This window comes from Macaca nemestrina, chromosome X (genome assembly GCF_043159975.1).
Source record: "Macaca nemestrina isolate mMacNem1 chromosome X, mMacNem.hap1, whole genome shotgun sequence".
Taxonomy (NCBI): Eukaryota; Metazoa; Chordata; class Mammalia; order Primates; family Cercopithecidae; genus Macaca; species Macaca nemestrina.
The window spans coordinates 3,654,139-3,675,712 of NC_092145.1; the positions used below are offsets into that span (position 1 = coordinate 3,654,139).

Here is a 21,574-nt window from a genome sequence, read left to right on the forward strand (position 1 = left end):
GCAATAATTAAGTAAAGGCCAAACACTTTAAAACTGATGAAAATTATCAGCCCTAATACTCAAGAAATCATATAAACATGAAGCAGCATAAATAGAATGAAAAAATTTCTTATTCTAAAGTTTATATGGAAATATTTAAAGTAACAAGAATAGTTAAGGTGATCTTAAAGAATAATAAAGCTGGGAAATTTACATTAAAATCTAATCTGATATCAGATATCTAGAGGTATTTTGAAGTTACAGTAATTTAGAAAAGGTATTATTGCTGCAAAGTAGACAAATATACTCATGGAACAGAATAGAAGAGAGAGAGAATGAGAGAATGAGAGAGAGAGAGAGATTCATCTTGACTCTTATGTCACATGATAAGCAAAAATAAATTCCAGATGGTTTGCAGATCTAAATGTGAAAGAGTGAAAGGTAAAACAATCCAGCTTTTATTAATAGAAGAAAGCATAAGAGAATGTCTCCATGATCTTGGAAAAGGTAGAGGTTGCTTACACAGGACATAGATTATCATTATCCATAAAGGTAAAATAGAATGACTTAAAATATATTAAAAATTAAGAAATTTTCTTTATTAGAAGATCATTAAGGGAGTGAGTAGAAGCCACAGAGAGGGAGAAAGTATTTGCATTGCATATGCATAACAAAGGACTCAAAGCATAAGGCATCCTACAAATCTATATAAAAAGTATCTGAAACCTTGATAGAAAAAAGGCCAAAGTCTCTAATGGGCACTTGTTAAAACAGTTTCCCAAGCTCACAAACACACACAGACAGCAGGCACGCACATGCACATGCACACAGGCACAAACAGACACACACACACAGTGCTGATTGTATTAGTCAGCAGAGAAATGCAAAATAAAATCCAAAGGCTACCAGTACACACCCATTAGAATGACTAACATAAAAAAGACAGAAAATACCACTTCTTGGTGAGGATGTTGAGCAAATCTGTACTCTCATGCACTACTGATAAGAATGTAAATTTGTACCAAGGTTTTTGAAAATTGTTTGGTGCTATTTAACAGTGCTGTACATGTGCATATCATATAACTTTGCATCTCCAGTCCTGAGCATAGTTCCAAACAGGCAACATTGTTTATGTATACCAAAAGGCATATTAAGAATGTCCATAGCAGAGCTAATTGTAATAAACTCCACTGGAAACTCCCTTAATGTCCATCAGAATGGAATAAAAAGCTGTAGCATAGTCACACAATGAAATACTATACAGCAATGACAATTATATTACACTCAACATGGATGAGGTCACAGCCACAATGCTGAGCAAAAGCCAAATATATAAGTATATACATAGTCTGATTCTATTTATACTATATACACAAACAGGCAAAACTAATATGTGCTGTTAAAAGTCATTATTCATAGAACACTTTCAAACTTCTTAATGCTCTTTATTCATAATACGGATCTCTAACTTTTAATAAATAAAAATATTAATAGTAACTTTAGAAGTATTCATAAAGAGTGGTAGTATATGAAAGATTACTCAGACACTGGAAAATGATAGCAAACTGATAGTATTTGAATAACAACATTTGAATTTCTTAATAAAGTAAACAGCACTACACAGAATCACTCATCAAAATTGCCAGTTTAAGGATTTATTTTGCTTCTTAAACTTGTTATTTATTAGAAGAACACTCTCAGGGTTTGTGTATAGTATACTATGCATATGGTGTATAGTATTTTATGCATTTAGAATACTGTGTGTGCAGTATACTATACATATAAAATACTATGTGTATAGTATACTTATGTATATAGACTTACTAATATTAAATATTCAAAAATTACCATCGGCAGCATAAAGGGCCATTAACACACTTATAATAAGCAAAATCAACTGATCAGGTTGTGACCACTTTAATCCTTTGTACTTCTGTTCTGACACCTGAGAATTTCAAGACTTTAAATCAGTGTGACAGTGTTTCCTGCTCTTGGTTTTGAGTTAACATCAATAGATTCCTTCAAACTAGTAAAGTCTCTATGTCTATAGTTAAGCTTTAATTCTTACAAGATCATTATAATACTTTTTTCTATTTTTGCTCATTTCTCAAGTATTTTTCTCTGGATTTGATATTCAGAAAAATATGTATCTTTCTCAACACAATGTCAGGAAGGAGTTTCCACAGAGAAGCACTAGTCAGGATAGTGGTTACCCTTGGTGAGGGTTGTTATTGGAAAGGGAAGCAAATGATACTCCTGGGTGCTGATTATCTGGAATGTAACTTTGGTGTTCATTAAAGAGATCTGGATTGGAGATTTAATTTAGGTGTCATCCACATAGATGATGTTTACAGTCATACAGCTAGATGAGATCACTACAGAAATGACTATATACAGAGAAAAGAAGAGAATCAAGGAAGGACTTTCTTTTTAGACATGGTAACATTTAGAAGCTAGAAAGAAGAGAATAATTTAATAAATGTGAAGACAAAGGCAGGTGACGTATGAGAAAATCTAAACGGAACGTGTTGTCCTGGAGGCCAAATAAAGTACATCAAGAAGGAGAGTGATTTAAATTCTTAAGTTCCTAAGTGGGCAGTTAAAATTAATCTTAGAAAACCTTTAGTGAGGAAGCAATTCTGGAATGACAGAGTTAGAACTTCTAAAATCCATTCCTCCATAAAAGCAAGGAGACAATTTTCAAACATTGTCAAAATAAACTTTCTCCAAACTTCGGAATTTAACAAAAGTCTCCTAACACTCTGAAGAATGTTATTCAAGAAAAATGATTAGTTCTCAGTAAGACCAGGGAGCCCTATTCCCATCTTCTTCTTCCCTCCTCTGTAGAAGCCTTGAAGATTTTGTCATGATGAAAAGGTCAATCCATCAGAAAGAAAAATAACAATTATAAAGAAATACACACTTAAACACAGAGCCCCAAAATACATGAAGGAACACTGATAGAACTGAAGGGAAAAATAAGACAATTCAACAGTAATAATTAGAGATTTCAATATTCCACTTTCAGTACATAGATAGAACAACTAGGCAGATCAACACAGAAATACAAGATTTGAACAATTCTATAAACCAACTAGACATAACCAACATCTATAGAGCGTTCCACCAAACAACATCAGACTGTACATTATTCTCAAGTGCACATGGAACATTTTCTGAGATAGACCATATATTAGGTCATACAGTAAGACTCAATAGATTTAAAAGTATTGAAATCATACAAAGTACATTTTCTTACCCAAAATTAGAAATCAGTAAGAAAAGGAAATTCCCAAAATTTACAAATATGTTGAGATCAAACAACACATTCTCCTCTTAAATAGACTGATCCAAATAAAAAATCACAAGGGGAATTAGAAAATATTTTGAAACAAATGAAAATGATGACATAACATACCAAAACTCATGGGATGCATCAGCTTAAAGAAGTGCTTAGAGGGAAATTTATCATTGTAAAACCTATATTTAAAAGAGAAATCTAAAATCAATAACCTGAACTTCCACCTTAAGAGACTAGAAAAAGAAGACCAAACTAAATCCAAAGCAAGCAGAAGGAAAAAATAATAAATATTAGAGTACAAATAAATAAAATAAAGAATTTTAAAAATTAAAGAAAACCAAAAAATCTGTTATTTGAAAAGATCAGCAAAACTGATAAACCTTTCACCAGACAGACAAAGCAAATAAAAGAATAGAATCACATTACTAAAAGCATGAAAGAAGGCACATCATGCTTGCCTTACAGAAATAAGCAGGATTTTATGGAAATACTATGAGCAACTGTACACCAACCAATTAGATAACCGAGATGAAATGAAAAAAAGTCATAGAAATATACAAACTGATGGAACTGACTGAAGGAGAAATATAAGTTTTCATTGACCCTATACTAAGTAAATAGGTTACATTAGTGATTTAATAACTTCTCACAAAGAAAAGCCCAGGCTTAGATCTAATTGTACAAAACATTTGAAAAAGACTTGATACCAATCAATACCAGGGTTTCACAAATAATTCTTCCAAAATATAGAAGGGGAAAGAACATTTCTTAATTCATTCTACGAGGCTAGTGTTACCCTGATACCAAAACCAAAGGTCACTAGAAAATACAACTATAGACAAGTATTTCTTATGACTATAATCATAAGACAGCCATAAGACACAAAAATCTTCAACGAAACTCTAGCAACTGATTCAAGCAACTTATAAAATGGATTATACATCAGTTTTAAGTGAGATTTATCCCAGGAATACAAAGTTGGCTCAACAACGAAAAACTATTCAACATAATATGACATATTAATAAAATGGACAAAAACCACACGATCATCTCAATACATAAAGAAGCATATATACTCTGCACTAGAAATTCAAAATTTTCTTAATTTGCCAGTAATTAGTGGCTATAACTTGTCCTGTCACTGTGAATAATAAAAGTTTTGAGAATTGCAATTATTTGATTAAGTTATAAACCAATATAGTACCTGTTTCCATTTGGTTTTATATATACCAACCTCGGACTGTAGCTTTCAGATTCATCAGAATGCCTAAATTTTTAAAAAATTATTTTTGTTTTAATTGACAAATAAGTGTGTATACTTTTTGGGTACAATTAGATGTTTCAATAAATATATATATTGTGTAATGATCAAATTGGGGTATTTAACATTTCCATTATCTCAAACATTTATCATGTATTTGTGATGAGAACATTCAAAATCCTCTTTTCTGGCTATTTTGAAATATATCATACAATTTTTTTTTAAATATAATCAGCCTTCTGCACAATAGCACACCAGAACTTATTCCTTCTATCCAACTATACCTTGTACCCATTAATCAATCTCCCTCCATTAACCAAGCTCTCTCCAGGCCCTCTCTCTTCTCCTTCCCCAGCCTCAGGTAACCGCCATTCTACTCTCTACTTTTATGATAGCATCTATTTTAGATTATGTATATGAATGATACAATGCAATATTTGTCATTCCGAGCCTTGCTCACTTCATTTAACATAATATCTTCCAATTTTATCCACATTGCCACAAATAATAGAATTTCATTCTCTTTTTATGGCTGAATAGCATTCCATTGTGTGTGTGTGTGTGTGTGTGTGTGTGTGTGTGTGTGTGTTTATATAACATTTTCTTATTAATTCATTCATTGATGGACACTTGGATTGATTCCACATCTTGTCTATTTTGAACAGTGCTAAAATAATAATTGAAGTATAGATATCTCTTGAACATACTCTATTTATTTTGGGTGTATACCCAGTAGTGGAATTGCTGGATATTATGGTAATTTGGTTTATAATTTTTTGAGGAAACGCCTTACTTTTTTTCATAGTGGCAGTACTAATTTGCATTCTCACCAACAGTGTATAAGAAAGAGTTCCCCTTTATTCTCATCTTTTCCAGCACTTGTTCTCTTTTGTCTTTTTGATAATAGTCATTCTAACCAGGGTGAGGTGATATCTAATTGTGGTTTTGATTTACATCTCTGTAATGATTAGTGATACTGGGCATTTTTTATATACCTGGTGGCCATTTGTATATCTTCTTTTGAGAGATGTCTATTAAGGTCTTTTGCCCATTTTTAAAATCAGATTTTTTTATATTGAGTTATTTGAGTTCCTTATATATACTGGATATTAACCCCTTATCAGATGTGTACTTTGAAAATATTTTTCCCATTCTGTGTATTTTCTGTTCGCTCTGTTGGTTGTTTCATTTGCTCTACAGAAGATTTTTAGTTTGATAAAATTCCATATTTCTACTTTTGTTTTTACTGCCTGTGCTTTTGGATTCTTATCTAAAAGAACCTTGCCTAGATGACTGATGGCATGGAGAATTTCCCCTACATTTTCTTCTAGTAATTTTATAGCTTTGGGTTTTACATTTAAGTCATTAATCCATTTTGATTCGATTGTTTATAGTGAGAGATAAGGGTTTAGTCTCATTCTTGTACATGTGGACATGCAGTTTTCTCAGCACCATGTTGAAGAGGCAATGGGATTCATCCCAGGGATGCAAAAATGGTTGAAAACATGCAAATGAATAAATGTGATACATGACATCAACAAAATCAAGGACAAAAAACACATGGTCATTTCAGTAGATGAAGAAAAAAATATTCAATAAAGTTCAACATCTCTTCATGATGAAAGCTCTTAACTAATTAGGTATAGAAAAAGAATGTACCTCAACACAATAAAGGCCATATATGACAAACCTACAGCAAACATCATACTGAATGGAAAAGGTTGAAAGCTCTTTTCTAAGATCTGAAACTGTGAAACAAGGCAAGGATACCCAGTCTCACCGCTTCTCACAACTACTGGTGAGAAGTCCTAGAAGTACTAGAAGTCCTAGCCAGAGCAATTAGGCAAGAGAAAGAAATAAAAGGCATCCAAATTGGAAAGGAGGAAGTCAAATTGTCCCTATTTGCAGATGACATAATCATATAAATAAATATATATATTTCCATACACACATACATATATGTGTGTATATGTGTGTGTTTGTGTGTGTATATATATCCCTAAAGAACTAAACAAAAAATTGTTAGAATTAATGAAGAAAATAAGCAACACGGAAGGATACAAAATCCACATACAAAAGTCAGTACCATTTCTATATGTCAATAGTGAACTATTTGAAAAAAGAAAGTGATTCCATTTACAATAGCTACAAAACAATAATATTCCTAGGAATAAATTTAACCAAGGAGGTAAAAGATCTCCACAATGAAAACTATAAACACAAATTAGAAAAACAGAATAAGACACAAATAAGTAGAAAGAGGTCTTATGTTCATGGATTGGAAGAACTGATACTGTTAAAATGTTCATGCTACCCAAAGCAAGCTACACATTCAATACAATTGCTATCAAAACACCAATTACATGCTTCCTGAAATAGAAAAAAAATTCTAAACTTCATATGAAACCACAAAAGACCCAAAATCTCCAAAACTATACTAAGCAAAATGAATAAACCTAGGGACATCACACTACCTGACTTCAAAATATACCATGAAGCTATAGTAACCAAAACAGCATGGTAGTGGCATAAAAATTGACACATAGAACAATGGAACATAAAAAGACACATGCAGTTGTATGTTTATCACAGCACTATTTACAATAGCAAAGTCATGGAATCAACCTAAATGTCCATCAGTGGATGACTGGATAAAGAAAATTGGTACATATATGTATGTACACACACAAACACATACACAGACACCATGGAATACTACTCAGCCATAAAAAGGATGAAATCATGTGTATGCTGCACCATAGATGGAACTAGAGGCCACTATCCTCAGTGATATAGTTCATAAACTCAACTACTGCATATTCTCACTTGTAAGTGGGATACAAATAATGGACACACATGGATACAGAGAGTGGAATAATACACACTGGAGATTCCAAAAAATGGGAGGGTATGAGGGGGTGAAGATTGAAAAAATACCTGTAGGGTGCAGTGTTTAGTATTTGGGCAATGGGTACACTAAAAGCTCAGACTTGTTCACTACACAATATATCAGTTTAACAAAACTGCACTTGTAGTCTCCAAATCTATAAAAATAAAAAAATAAAGGAATAAAGAATACAGAAATAAACCTACATATTTACAGCCAACTGATTTTTGACAAAAGCACCAAAATACACATTAAGGGAAGGGCAGTCTCTTCAACATATGGTGCTGGGAAATCTGGAGAATCCTTGGATTTTTACTATGTCCAAACCAAACTTAAGTTCTTTTCACTAAAACTCTTTGTGTTCTGTATCTTGGTTTAGATCCTGTATTCTGGTTACTTACCTCCTCAACCTTGTATCATATCCCTTTCCCCATTACACTGGCCTTCTGCCAGTTCCTAGAACTCTTTACCACATAGAAGACTTTGCATTTGCTGGTTTTGGGGAGTTTGGGAGGTTTAGTTGTTTTGTTATTATTTTGGCCTGAAATGTTTTCCATCAAGCTCTTGCATGACTGACTCCTTCTCATTTTTTAATGTTTTAGATTAGAAACTACCCTCAGAGAGATCTTCTCTTATCACTGTATCTAATGACGCCCCTCCTCACCCTGTAACTCTACTTTATTTTCTTTATAGCATGCACCACTATCTGTTACTATATTATTTATTTACTTGTTTATTGTCTGTCTTTTCTCACTAGACTGTAAGCTCAATGAGGTGATGGGGCCTCAAATGATTTATGACCTCTGTGTCTTCACTATCTAATATGATGCCTTGATATTTGTTGAACGGGTAACTGATTAAATCAATTTATCAAGCAAGTGGTTTCTGACAATATTTCAAAAGAAATACATTCTCATTTGTGCTAACATGGCAAGATTGTTTGTTACTTCCATTTTTCCTGGGGTGTGTTACGTACCAAGGCTCAGATAACAGAAGGAGGCATTTTGCTAAGCAACTAAAGACAAGGAGATGCTTTAGCCATTATAACTCATATGAGATATATTGAGGGGCCCATTCAGCGAGTGCAAAAGTTCTAAATGTCAGGTAGATATCCTTTCTTCAGGAACCAGTCCCTCCACCCTACCCCAGCTCCTCCATGAAAGTACAATGATTGTAATTGAGATGAGGGGGCAGTTTTATAGGAGAGAAGCTGAGGAATTAAAGGAGCCCAAATCCATGGAGGAAGGAAAGCAGAAAGAGGCCTAACTGGGAAGAATTCTGTTCCCCAGTGGGTGAATAAATTCCATCATTATCCATGTACTTGCAAAAGCTACAATGTTAGGATCATGTAGAATCTTTTTTAAATGTCCTTTTTCCTTTCTTAACCACATGAAAACTCAAAAATTATAATCATTTCTACTTCTGAAATCGCTCCGTCCCACTCAGTTCAACCCACTGTCTAGTATATTATGCCTATGGGTCACTGACACCAAAAGGCATTGTGATGACCTTTTAAATACCGTCTTGGCTTCAGTTTCACTCTTTTCCACCAGCCATCCCTATGACAGCCAGGGTGATCCTTCCCAAGCTTATATCTGGTCATGTCATCTTTCTCCTTTAGGCATGTCCACAACTCGTTGTGTGTACACACATGTGCATATTCCAACAGAGGTTCCCACTTGCCCATTAGAAGTTTCTTCTGGGGACTATATAATAAAAGCAAGAAATCCAGGACTGCAAAAACTCTTATTTCTTAGGGTAGGCAATTCAGACTTTTTTTTTTTTTTTTTTTTTTTTGAGACAAAGGCCTTGCTCTATTGCCTGGGTTGGAGTGCAGTGGCTTGATCATTGCTCACTGTAGCGTTGAACCCCTGGGCTCAATTGATCCTCCTGCCTCAGCCTCCTGAGCAGCTGGGGCTACAGGCATGTGCCACCATGCCCAGCTAATTTTTAATTTTTTTTTTTTTTTTTGCAGAGACGGTTTCTTTCTGTGTTGCCCAGGCTGTTCTCAAACTCTTGGCCCCATGCAATCCTCCTGCATTGGCCTTCCAAGGTGCTGGGATTACAGCATAAGCCACTGTACCCAGACTAACTTGGATATTTTATCCTATTTATTAAGCTTCCTTCTGGCCTGTGACTCCAGTGATACTATTAATTCCTTTACCACTCCATGTGCTCACATACTTTTTGCCTTGACTATGTTGTTCTTTGCTAGGAATGTCCTTCTTTCACCTCCTAAAGGTGGCGTCGTCTTCTGAGTATCATTTACTTTAGGAATCCTTCTGTAACACCCCACTCTGAGCAGGAGTAATAGTGCTCACCTCTGTTTTTACTTAACACTTGTGTTTATTTCACTAGTGTGCATACTCCTATATTCCAAATTGCACTACAGCCATTGTGCTTTCTCTGTCTCCCCAAGTAAATTGTGGGCTTCCTGATGTGATGGTGGCCACTGTGCCTTCACAAACTTTGTTTACCAGTACAGGTCAGGCTCCAAGCAGACACTTGATCGAGTAATTTTCAATTTGTTTTTGTTTTCTTCTTACAGTTACTCATGTCTTTCCTGCTTTGCCCTCTATCTTATGAGAAGAGGGTATTTTTTTCTCCACAAATCCCTCTATTCCCATATATTATTGCCAAAGACATTAAATCATTGCTTTCTGCATAAAGTAAGTTGCTACTCTGGCCAAGTGAATTTTCTGAGATACTGATAGCTGCACAATTTATTGTCACATCTGTGTTAGGATCTGCTTGGATTTTCAGGGTGAATATTCAGGGTTGTCTGTGCCAGGTACTTAGCTTAAGTTAAGAGCTCCAGCAAGAAATTCATTTTCCTTTTTAGGGGTGGAAACAAAATCTTCCATTGCTTACACTTTCCATGAACAAACCTGTTTAGATTTTACACTGTCAAAATCTTGGGTAGATTGGATAGAACATGGCACTATCTTTAAACAAAAAGTGTTACAACCATCTGAACAGCAAAGGTAAGAAGACATATACAGATGATTCCCTGCTTAGGAGTAGGGGTACCCCAAGCATATGTACTAAAGATAAAAGACTCTGGGGAAAAATAAGAGCACAAGGGTCTTATGAATTCATATTTCACTGATAGTATTATGACTGCCTCATATAATATCAGTATAAATTTTAGGTAAGGGTATGAGAAGGGTTCTGAGAAGATTTCCCTTTCTTCTTGGTGATAATAGTTTTTAAAGGTCCACAATTCAAGCTGAGAGCCCTAGATATCCCATAAGTAGAAGAGGATGCTTTGTTTTTAAGGTGGAATCATAAGGAATCATAGCCATCTATAGGAGAAAGTCCCTAGACCACAGGTTGTAAATTGGGAGCTTCAGGTGTGATTTGTTTGATCCACACACTGTTTACAACTTTTAAAATTATTTGCTAAGATTTTACATTTGGGAGATGTCACATAAAATTCCACATTTGCTTATTATTTCACAAAATCAGAAGATTGACAACACTGGGCTCAAATCCTACATGGCTTCAATCAGTCGAAGCCAAATAGTGACTATCCCTTGTAGATGAGGATATGCTTTCCCTTTCCTCATAACCTCCATCACTTTCACCTCACTCCCTGAAAAGGGAGTCTAATATCAATTGCAGTAATCATCTCACTTGCACTTTTGTTTTACTTACAAGAGAATTAAGAGCTCCCAGTAGAAATGAGGAAAGTGAAAGAGTTCTTGTACCATATCTATCAATTTTGTTTTTTAATTAAGACATGCTGAGATGGCTATACTTTAAACAAGATGGGAGAGTTTACATTTTCTTATAGAAATAAAAGATATTTTCCCATCTTTAAGCACACAAAGCATGCTTCTATTGAAAACATAAAACTTCATATATCAAAATTATGCTATTCATTACAAAAAACATATGATTTTTATATAGAAGAACTGCACAATGAAAATATTAATTAAAAACATTGAAAGTTAGGTTTTGTGCTTCAATGCATACACTAAATTTTATTGCTAGAAAATGTGGTTATGCATTCAGCAACAAACCTTTATAGGCATCAAAATGTTTCATAGGTACCAAACTTGTAAAAAAAAGTCTATTAATTGCATCAGAAATGTATGTGTCCAACTAGAAATATTGTTGTTGTTGTGTTGAAGAAATGACTGAGACTATATACAAGGCAAGTTATGTGGAAAAGTTAAACTTCCTGTGATATTTTCCTTTGCAGCATATGAGAGCACAGATATAAAAAATACCATAGAGTTATGAATATTTGTTCATGATGTCAATGAGAATTTTGATGTGATTGGAGAAATTTTTAGTGTGCTACTCATCACAAACAAAGCAGGAAATTACTTATTTAGGTGTATTGAAAAAGTTTTAAAAAGTGTAATGTAAGCAGATCACAATTAGTACCCATGAATAGCTGTTAATGTCAGACTTGTGTAATGTATATCCAATGTTGCAAAGTTTTGCAGGGACCCAGCATTTATATTTGTTTATTGGCAGATTCACCAGAAATTATTTGCTTTGTGGTAAAAGGTTTAAATAGAGTATATTAGGGGTATAGTAGTTGCCACCATGAGGTAGAGGAACCCCTCTTCCCCTCTGACTTGAACAACAGGCAGCTCAAAACTTGAAGGAAAAGGGTATACAGTATGTGATCAGCTTCCCTTTATGAGCCTGGGTGCCTGAGTTAGGGCAAGTACTCACCCTAGATATAAAATCCACGGTGGAAAGAGTTAATCACATCAGGGAAGGAATCAACTCATTTCTTTAATATACTGACTAACATTAAGTAACCCCACCTCATTTCTCACCATTTCCCTTACTCACACCCCTGTTAATCTATACAAATTCTGTACTTGACATTGGAATTCTAAATGCAAGCCTTGACATTAATGCTGATGCAAAAGAAAAGGTGTCAGTTGTCTTGTTTGCATATCAAAATGATAATAAGTTATGAAAGAAAATTAATTATTGTAATTTTAATTTGGAATTTTTCTTTTTTAACTTAAAATATCACTAGTTTGAATTTTTGCTTTCTCTGATATGCTCACCCCATAATTAATTAAATTTGTATTACTTTTCTGCCAGTTTATTTTTCTTACAGCTAGCCTGATTCAGTTATTCAAGGTACCTCTGTATTGGTCTGTTTTGCTTTTCTGTGAAGGAATACCTGAAGCTAGGTAAATTACAAAGAAAAGAGTTTTATTTGGTTCACGGTTATGGGGGTCTGTACAAGAAGCATGGAGCCAGCATCTGGTTTCTGTAAGGACATCAGGAAGCTTTCATTCATGGTGAAAGGCAAAGCAAGCCAGTGTGTCACATGAAAAGAGGGAGCAAAAGAGAGAAGACGGTGTGAGGCTCCTTTAAAACAATCAGATAGCCTGTGAAGTAATACAGCAAGAATTCACTCATTACTGGAGGGGGGTGGCATCCAGCCATTTGTGAGGGATCTGCCTCCATGACTCAAACACCTCCCACTGGGCCCCACTTCCAACACTGGGGTTCACATTTTAACATAAGAATTGCAGGGTCCAAATATCCAAATTATGTCAACCTCTATGGCTCCTGTAGGCATTTGAGTCTGTGACATCTACATGAGATAATATTTTAGCCATTCTTTCCCCTTTCTTTCCAACAGAAGAAAAAGTTTATTGACTGTCTAGAAGACAGTCACTGAAGTATGAGAACACTTTGAGTTCATTTCAATGTACACAGCATATACTACAGTAGCTATTCAATGAGAGTTTATTGGATGGATGGATGGATGGATGGACGGATGGATGGATGGATGGATGTACTTCAGTTGAAGACAGACCACATGCCCAGAACTCTTTGAAGATGGAAGTTTTATTTCAATCTCATTTGAGTTTAGTATCAAGGGTAATCATTCTCTGTTTCCTTCAACTTCTCTTTATTGACTCTTCTCTGCCTTAGATGCCTATACAACAGCTGAAGTGGTTTATTCTTGGACTCTCGGAAAGAACAAATCTGTGGAAGTGGCACAGGATGGTTCTCGCTTGAACCAGTATGACCTGCTGGGCCATGTTGTTGGGACAGAGATAATCCGGTCTAGTACAGGTATTTAACTTATTTTATTTAACAAACATTTCTGTAACCTGTACCGCATGCCAGTCACTGTTCTAAGTGCTTATAAGTTATTTAATCTTTAAAGCAATGTTGTGACAAAGGTAGTATTATCATGAGAAAACTGAGGTATATAAAAGTTCAGTAATTTGCTCCTTGTCACAGTTATGCAATGGCAAAACGAAAACGAACACTTGTCAGATTGGCTCCCGAGACCATCCTCTTAACCACAATTGCCTGCTGCCTCTTGGAGAGTGGTGCAGAAGGTGAAGGGAATTAGGGTTAGAGTATGAGAAAAGAAAGCAGATGGAGGCCATGGTGGGCAAAGAGCTGAGCTTTGTTCCTAAAGATTGCATTAAAATAATTGCTTAACTCAGCCTGTGCTGAGGTGGCACATTAACTAATCCCAGAAAATGTCAAGCACACAGCCAGGATGTCCAGGGAGTAGCCATGGAATTATTTTCTTAAGTGGATCACGTAACTCAGAAAAAAGCTTGGTTGGCAAAACCTGCTAGGTTTTATCAATGGCTAACTCTTGGATATTGACAAATGGAACTAGAGTTTTGTTCTGTGGCCTTAAGTCTGTCCATTTTGAAATGACCCCTGAGCAGTTCAAGGGGCCTGAGGAACGATATATTCTGGATCTCAACTAACCTTAGAATGTTCGTCAAAATGGAGTATATGCTGGGGCCCACATATCACATAATATTTTTTTGCTATGAAATGATAGAAGCTTTCAACATTAATTTTCAAGCAACACTTGTCTGTGTGAATCCACAATTATATATGTCCTTTTATCTCATTATCTAGACATACGCTGTTCCCTCTTGTGATGTCACAGTCTGTCATCTCCTCTGCCCCCTGTTCTCCTTCCACCTCAGAATCAGGGAAGGGTGCCTAAAAAAAATCAACATTTGAAATGGAATTGAAGGACAAACAGGATTTAGAGATCTGGAACTAGTGTGGGAAAAGGGTATTCTTGACAAAGGCAACACTGAGATGTCAAAAATTCAGAAGTATGAGAGAGCATGGCCTGTTAGGGAAGCTGAAAGCTGTTCAGAGTAAGATGCAGAAGGGATAGAGAGTGTAGGGCTGCGGGGGTGGGTGGGCTGTTCCATGGGGTCCTGGGGTCATGTGTGGCAGGCCTCCGGCTGGACCAGTCCAAGTGGCACAGGCAGGCAAGGTGTGGCTGGCCCCAATCTGAAGAATTCCCTCCCTCCAGTGGGTGAGTACTGCTGCTGGGGTCAAGTGCCTGGCTTTGGCAGAAGCAGTAGAGGTGGCTGGCGGTTGGAGTGTCTGGGCCTTCTGGGCCCTGCCCCTGTGCCCCAAGAGCACTCCTGGCTATCATTCATTGGCTTACCTGGGCCACTGCGTGGCCAGGGCTCAGAGCCCTGGGAGTGTGGGCAGGGTCAGACAGGGACCCGTCCCTGGCTTACTCTGTTGAAGGTGACGCAGGGGCATTGACATACTTTTCCTGCACTGGCTGCACAGGTACTGCCAGCCGTCAGGACCCTGATCCCGGGACTGTGCAAGCAAGGAGGGAGAGGAGTCATTTGTAGGTCTCACACACCCTCCTGTCCCCTCACGTCTGCACTGGACCCCTTACATGTGTGAGCAGAGAAGCTGGCCTCCTGCTTCCAGAGGTGCCACCACCACTGCCACTGCCTGGTTTCCCCTCCCTTCCCCACCCCAACTTAAGGGAAAAGAGGAAGGAGACCCCACGAGGAGGCCAAGGCTGCAATATCTCATAGCTCAAAGTTGTGCACTGTACAGCTGGGCCCTAGAGGCTGAGGGCCTGCCCTTGCTGCTGCGGGGATTTCCTCCTCGGAGTGAGCAAGCAAGAGAAGTCCCTGTATCTGTTCACTCCTCTCACCTCCCCGTCTGTCCTGGGCACTGCCCCGCCTGGCATCAACTCTTGAGACCAATCCTTGGCTGCCCAATCAGACCCCACTCCCACTTCATTTGGGTAAACTGCTGTTGGTCTCATCTTGAGCTCACAGAAGATACACATTCATGACAGGAAAATTAGAAATATATGGAGGAGCAAATATTGGAAATTAAAATACTTTTTATTTCCACTTTCCAGAAGTATCTTAGAAGATTTTGGTACATTAACTGATTATTTTACATTTGGTATTTAAGACAGTTCCCTTTGCATTTTCTGTATAAATATGTTTTTATATAAATGGGGCCATAGTATTGATACTGTTTTATAAGCTAATTTTTATTTAATTTTATATTATAAATGTGTTTTTCATGTCAGTAAATGCACATAATCCAAGTAAAATGTAGACGAGATTTAGTAAAATATTTTAGCAATTAGAATGAACACACCACACATTTCATTTATTATTACTTGTTTTGGTTACTTAAAAAAAAAGTGAAAAGCCTTCCTGTCAGGCCAGAGCATAGTTGACAATGATGATAATCCCTGTTGTCACTAGGAAGTGTAGCATTTCTTTGTGAAACTCAATAAAATAGTATCTTTTTTGGTAATGTCTTCATATAGATGGATCACAATCTATTTAAACAATCATCTACTATTATATTCTGTGTTTTAATGCTATAAACAACGCTGTAAAGACCCTTCTTTTCCCTATAGCATTTTGCTCCTATGTAAGTATCTGCCTAAGATACAGACAGGATATTGAGATTGCTATTTCAGAAAGTAGACACGTTAAAAAAATTGATACATATTGACAAACTGCTGTTCTGAAAGGTTCAAGAATTCCCACTCCTATTATCAGTGATGAGCATGCCAATTTCCCCTCACCCTTGCCAACACAGGTATCATGGGTTGAATTGTGTCCCCTGAAAAGATATGTTTAAGTCCTAACCCCCAGTACCACAAAATGTGACCTTATTTGGAAACAGGGTCACTGCAGATGTAATGAGTTAAGATAAGGTCATACTGCAGTGGAGTGGGCCCTAATCCAATATGACTGGTATCCTTATAAAAAGGGGAAATTTGGACATAGAGACATACACATGCATGTGCATGCACATGGAGAACACCATGTGAACATGAAGGCAGGGATTGGGGTGATGCTTCTATAAGCTGAGGAACACCAAAGATTGCGAGAAAACAACTTGAAACTAGGAAGAGGCAAGGAAGGATTTCCCTACAATTTTCAGAGGGAGTGTAGCCCTGCTGACACCTCAATATCAGACTTCCAGCCTCCAGAACTGTGAAAGAATACATTTGCTTTGTTTTAACCCATCCAGGGTGTAGTACTTTCTTATGGCAGCCATAGGAAAATAATGCAACAAGATATTGTCGTTCTTGTTTTCTTACTGTTTTTCAAAGTAATACATGGGTATGGTGGTAGAATTAATAATGATCAATTTCTGAGCATGTAATATGTGCAAAGCATTTCTCTGAGGGCATGTATTAACTCACTTAACCTTTGAACAACAGTTTGAGGTGGGTGGTGGTATTATCTGAGGTTTATAGATAAGGAAATCGAGGCTCAGACAGATTAAATAATTTTCTCAGGGTCACACAGTTGGTAAGTGGTAGAGCAAGATTTGGAAACAAGGCAGCAAATTTGCTCCAGAGTCTATAAGCATAATAACTACATGGACCACTCCCTTTTTACTTTGCATCTAGAAGGAAGGATTTAAGGAGAGAAGGAAGGCAGGAAGAAAGGCAGGGAGGGAGGGAAGAAGGAAAGAAAAGAAAATTTAAAAATCAAATAACAGAAAGGTATATACTGAAAAGGAGCAGTTCTCATTTTAACTACTTATGTTTTACTTCTGATGGTTCCCTCCATAGTTCTGAATAATGAGCTTATACTGCTGTTTTTCACCTTTAGAGACGAAACATTGATTCCCTACTCTAAGGTATATGAGTGCTTATCTCACTTCCATTGGCCCTACCTCTCCTTTCCTTCAAGTCTTGATAGCTGGATCAAATAGTTAGCTATATTTATTGATCTATCAACCCTTCTGTCCTCATATCCTCTCCTTCTTTCTTCCAACTTCTGACAACTAAAAGTTTGCTTTCATTGTAAAAACAGATTAAAATGTACACTTAGTTCTTGTGGTAGGGAGAATAGTGGCCCCCCAAAGATGTCCACATTCTATTCCCTAGAACCTGTGAATATGTTAGGTTACATGGAAAGTGGGGATTAAGGTTCCTAATCAGCTGATTTCAAAATAGATTATTCTGAATTATTCAAGTGGGCATAATGTAACCATGAGGGTCCTTATAAAGGAGAGGCAGGGAGACCAGAGTCAAAAAGAAAATGAGTAGAAGATATTTTACAGCTGGCTTGAAAGATGACAAATGGGGCCACAAGCCCAGAAATGTGGACTACCCAGAGAAGTAAAAAAGGCGAGAAAACCTATTCTTCCATAGAGTCACCAGAAGTGAAGGCAGCCCCACTTACATCCTGATTTTAGCACAGTGAGACCCATTTTAGACTTCTGACCTTCAGAAGTATAAGAGTATAAGTTTGTGCTGTTTTAAGCCAACAAGCGTGGGGTAATTTGATAAAGTACCAATAAATAGAAAACTAATACAGTTATATACCCCTAATTAAGCTTTCAATACTTTCTCTATAGATTGATTTAAAAAGCTCAAAATCAGCAAGAGAAATTTGTATTATTATGACTGTGTAAATACTGTCTTTTGTTAGGATTGCATTTCTTCTTTAAGGGCCTACCACCCACTTAAATTTCCCTAGTTTTCTGTAGAAAGACCCTTCAGAGTATTTTAGAAAAAGGCACTCAGGTTATCTTTCTTTCGACTGGGAGAGTAAACATATTGATACAGCCATTGTGCCTATGGAAGTAGGGCTTGTAACTTTTCCAAGTTCAGATCTGCAGGAAATGTCCCTATTTTCCATTCCCATTCTTGAGACCCTCTCCCTTTGTCCCTGCAGCCTCCAGGTCTGTGTCCTCTCTGGGCGGTGCCAGCAGGGACCTCCCTTGTAAACTGAGCTCCCTCTGCAGCTTCTCATCTACACTGAGGCCTGCTTTCACCATTAGCACTTTCTGAATTCCAAAATTCTCTTGAGCTCTTTAATTCATTCTTTACTGTTGTTTTCTTCCTTATGGGTTTATTCTATTTTACTGTTTTCACTGGCACTTGATGAAGTCTTAAGAGAAAGAGGAGGTAAATGTTGCTGCTCAGTCTGCTATATGAATTGGACATCTTTCCAACTTTTTACCTACATTTTTTAGGAACTACATTATTTCCATTTTTAAAATTTACATCTCGAATATAATCTGGAGTTTTATTTTTGGTTTGCACTATGAGGTAACCAAATGTACCAGTATCCATGAATGAATAATCCAGTGTTTCCTCAGTGAAATGAGATGCTGCTTTTATCATATACTAAATTCATATGTGTGCACATACATACACATACAAATGCATAAATCTGTGTCTATATTTATTATTCTCTTTCATTGTTGTCTCTCTGTCTATTTTTATATGTATTACATTATTTTAATTATTGTAGATAAATGTTTTCAAACTGTGTACACACACACACACACACACACACACACACACACACCATACTCTTTCTAGGAAGATACACAAGAGGCTGTTAATCATAGTTACCTAAAAGAAGGAGATGTGAAATGGGTAATTTGGGGGCAGATTTGGGAGGGAGACATTTTGCTGCACATACTTTTATACCTATTGATTTAGGAACCATATAAATATTATTACCTCACATATATATGTATTGTTTTTATTGTGACCATAAATTATGGGCATTCCTTTCTAAATTCTGCATACACTCTTCCATGTAGGGTCTAGCATATGAATGGAAATCTAGGCCAGAGAAAGGTCAGACCCACAATCCATGGATGTTCTGATTGGTATGGCTGGCTTTCTCTCCAATGCTGTCAGTCCTCACTATGAACTAGCTTCAAGCAGAGGCTGTCTGCTCTTTGCTCCAGATTCAAACATGTATTAAATAAATGAATGAAATTCCTCAAAGTCTGTGGCTAGTTGTTGACACCATCCCCTATTTTCCCTAATTTGGCGAATTATTACATTAATTTTCTAAAATGATAGTTTGGATGTGTGATCCTTATATATCCATCTTTCCTAGAAATTTGATCATTTGTTAGAATGACATTTTTATTATTATTGGCATTGTATATATTATTTCTTTAGATGTGTAGCATAGGTAAGTAAAGATAATGCATAAAACAGGACATAAAGAAAAATCAGAGAGATGGAAATAAAAAGAAAACAGGAGGCAAGATAAAGAACAAGGAATAGAGATAGAGAGCGGGAAAAATACCTAAGATAGATTTAAGAAAATATATCCACTTACTTTTTTATGATGAGTTAATTTGCCAAGCTAAAAATTCCTCTTGTGTGTTTCAAAACCTTAGAAACTAGCTATGTTGTAAATGTGTTTTATGTTCTATTATGAAATATTTCACATTTAACACAGATGGAATTTAATAGACTGAAGTGCAAAGGCAGGAGAAAAATCTCCCAAATCACTTAAAGGGTCATCCCTCATAATAAGAAAGACAGAGAGACACAGCAATAGGGGAAAGGAGGGAGAGAATCTAACAAACCCACTTCAGGAAAATATAGTCAGTTACGTAAAGCATTATTTAGCTAAACTGTGCGGCATTTCTGATACATAGATAATAACTAATTTGTGAATACATATGCATTGTATGTTTTATATTGTACCTTTGAATATTTCATATACAACATACACAACACAGATGGTATATAATGAGCTTAATATGCTGGGTCACAAGGGTGGAGGTGGGATGGAGGAAATTGTGAAATCTTCCAGTTTGATTAAAATTTCAGTTCTCTCTTTGGCAGGGAAGAAGATGTATAGAGATGGAAAATATCAGAGTTGTGTTTAAGAAAACTGATTAAGTTAATTGACATAATAAATTAATTTGCTAAGCTTTCTAAAAGTCCACTTGTAAGTTCCACGCATAGAAATGATCTAAGTTGTGAATACTTGTTAATATATAAAGGTGTCTTTCCATTGTCCCTTTGACGATTTCACACTGGACCCAGATAGTCTGCAATACAAGGACAGAAACAAGGGAAATCTTTGCAACCTAGTAAAAGGTGTCAGTTCTTACTAAAGAGAATTCCTTTCACCTCTTCAGAAGACAGACAACAAGACATAATGAGAAAGAAATAAATATAGAAAAGGAGAGGATTGAGGAAAATCAATGTGTTCAACTGTTTTGAGTCAGTTATTCAAAACAAGTGGTTAATTTTATAATCTTTTGAAAAGTCCATTTGCTTTGTCTTTTAGATCCACAGAATGTAATTAATTTATGAATATTTATTACATCTTTTATATATTAAATATTTCACATGATCAGAGATAGGATTAATAAGTAGGGTTTGGAAATGTGAGACTAAGATGGAAAACAGAGAGAATTGCCTAAGCTAATCAAAGTCCAACTCTCATGAAAAACAAATCCCCAGTGCCTTCTCAGCGGGGAGAGAGTGAAGGAAAGGGAAAGGACAGAAAGAAGTAGAGATGGACACAGACAGAAGATAAAACAAAGAAAGAAAAGAATTGAAAAAAGAAGCAGAGAGAAAGAAAAGAGATGGAAACCCCAAAGTTGTAATTTTTAATTTGCTAAACTTAAAATAAGCCTACTTGTATTTTTTGTGTTCACATAAACAAGCTAAGATGTGAATACATATTCAATATGGGTTGTATATTGAGCCTTGGATGACCGGGTGGTGCTTCCTAGGTTTAGGTACAAGGGAGTGGGTAGAGCAGAAAAGTGGGAAATTGCCTCTTTCGGGAATCCTGCTAAAACCAAATGTGGGTGAAGGAAGAGAGGTGAAAAATAAGAAGCTCTGATAAGAGTGCTATTAGAGCAGGCATATTGCAAGGGTCTTTGAGGACTATTTTGGAGAATCTGGCTTTTACTCTTTGAGAGATGGTAAACCATTGGATAGTCTTGAACAGAAGACAAGATCTGACTTACGTTTTAATAAGATAATTTTTGGCAGGTATACTATGAATGTATTGAAGAAGTGTCAAGGACAGAGCAAGGAGACCAGTTAGAAAGCTATTACAGTACTCTAGGTGAGACATGATGGTGG

The 21,574-nt window shown here is 36.3% G+C and overlaps 1 protein-coding gene across 4 annotated transcripts in view; it reads left to right on the forward strand.

The window, feature by feature from the left end:
- The window catches only part of LOC105495877 (gamma-aminobutyric acid type A receptor subunit alpha3), a 284,992-nt gene that overhangs the window by 231,327 nt on the left and 32,091 nt on the right, over nt 1-21,574 (forward strand). For all 4 annotated transcript variants that reach the window (XM_071089115.1, XM_011765764.2, XM_011765765.3 and 1 more), the window contains one exon: nt 13,351-13,494. In XM_071089115.1, the coding sequence (XP_070945216.1) occupies nt 13,351-13,494 (144 nt within the window). The remainder of the gene's footprint in view (nt 1-13,350; nt 13,495-21,574) is intronic.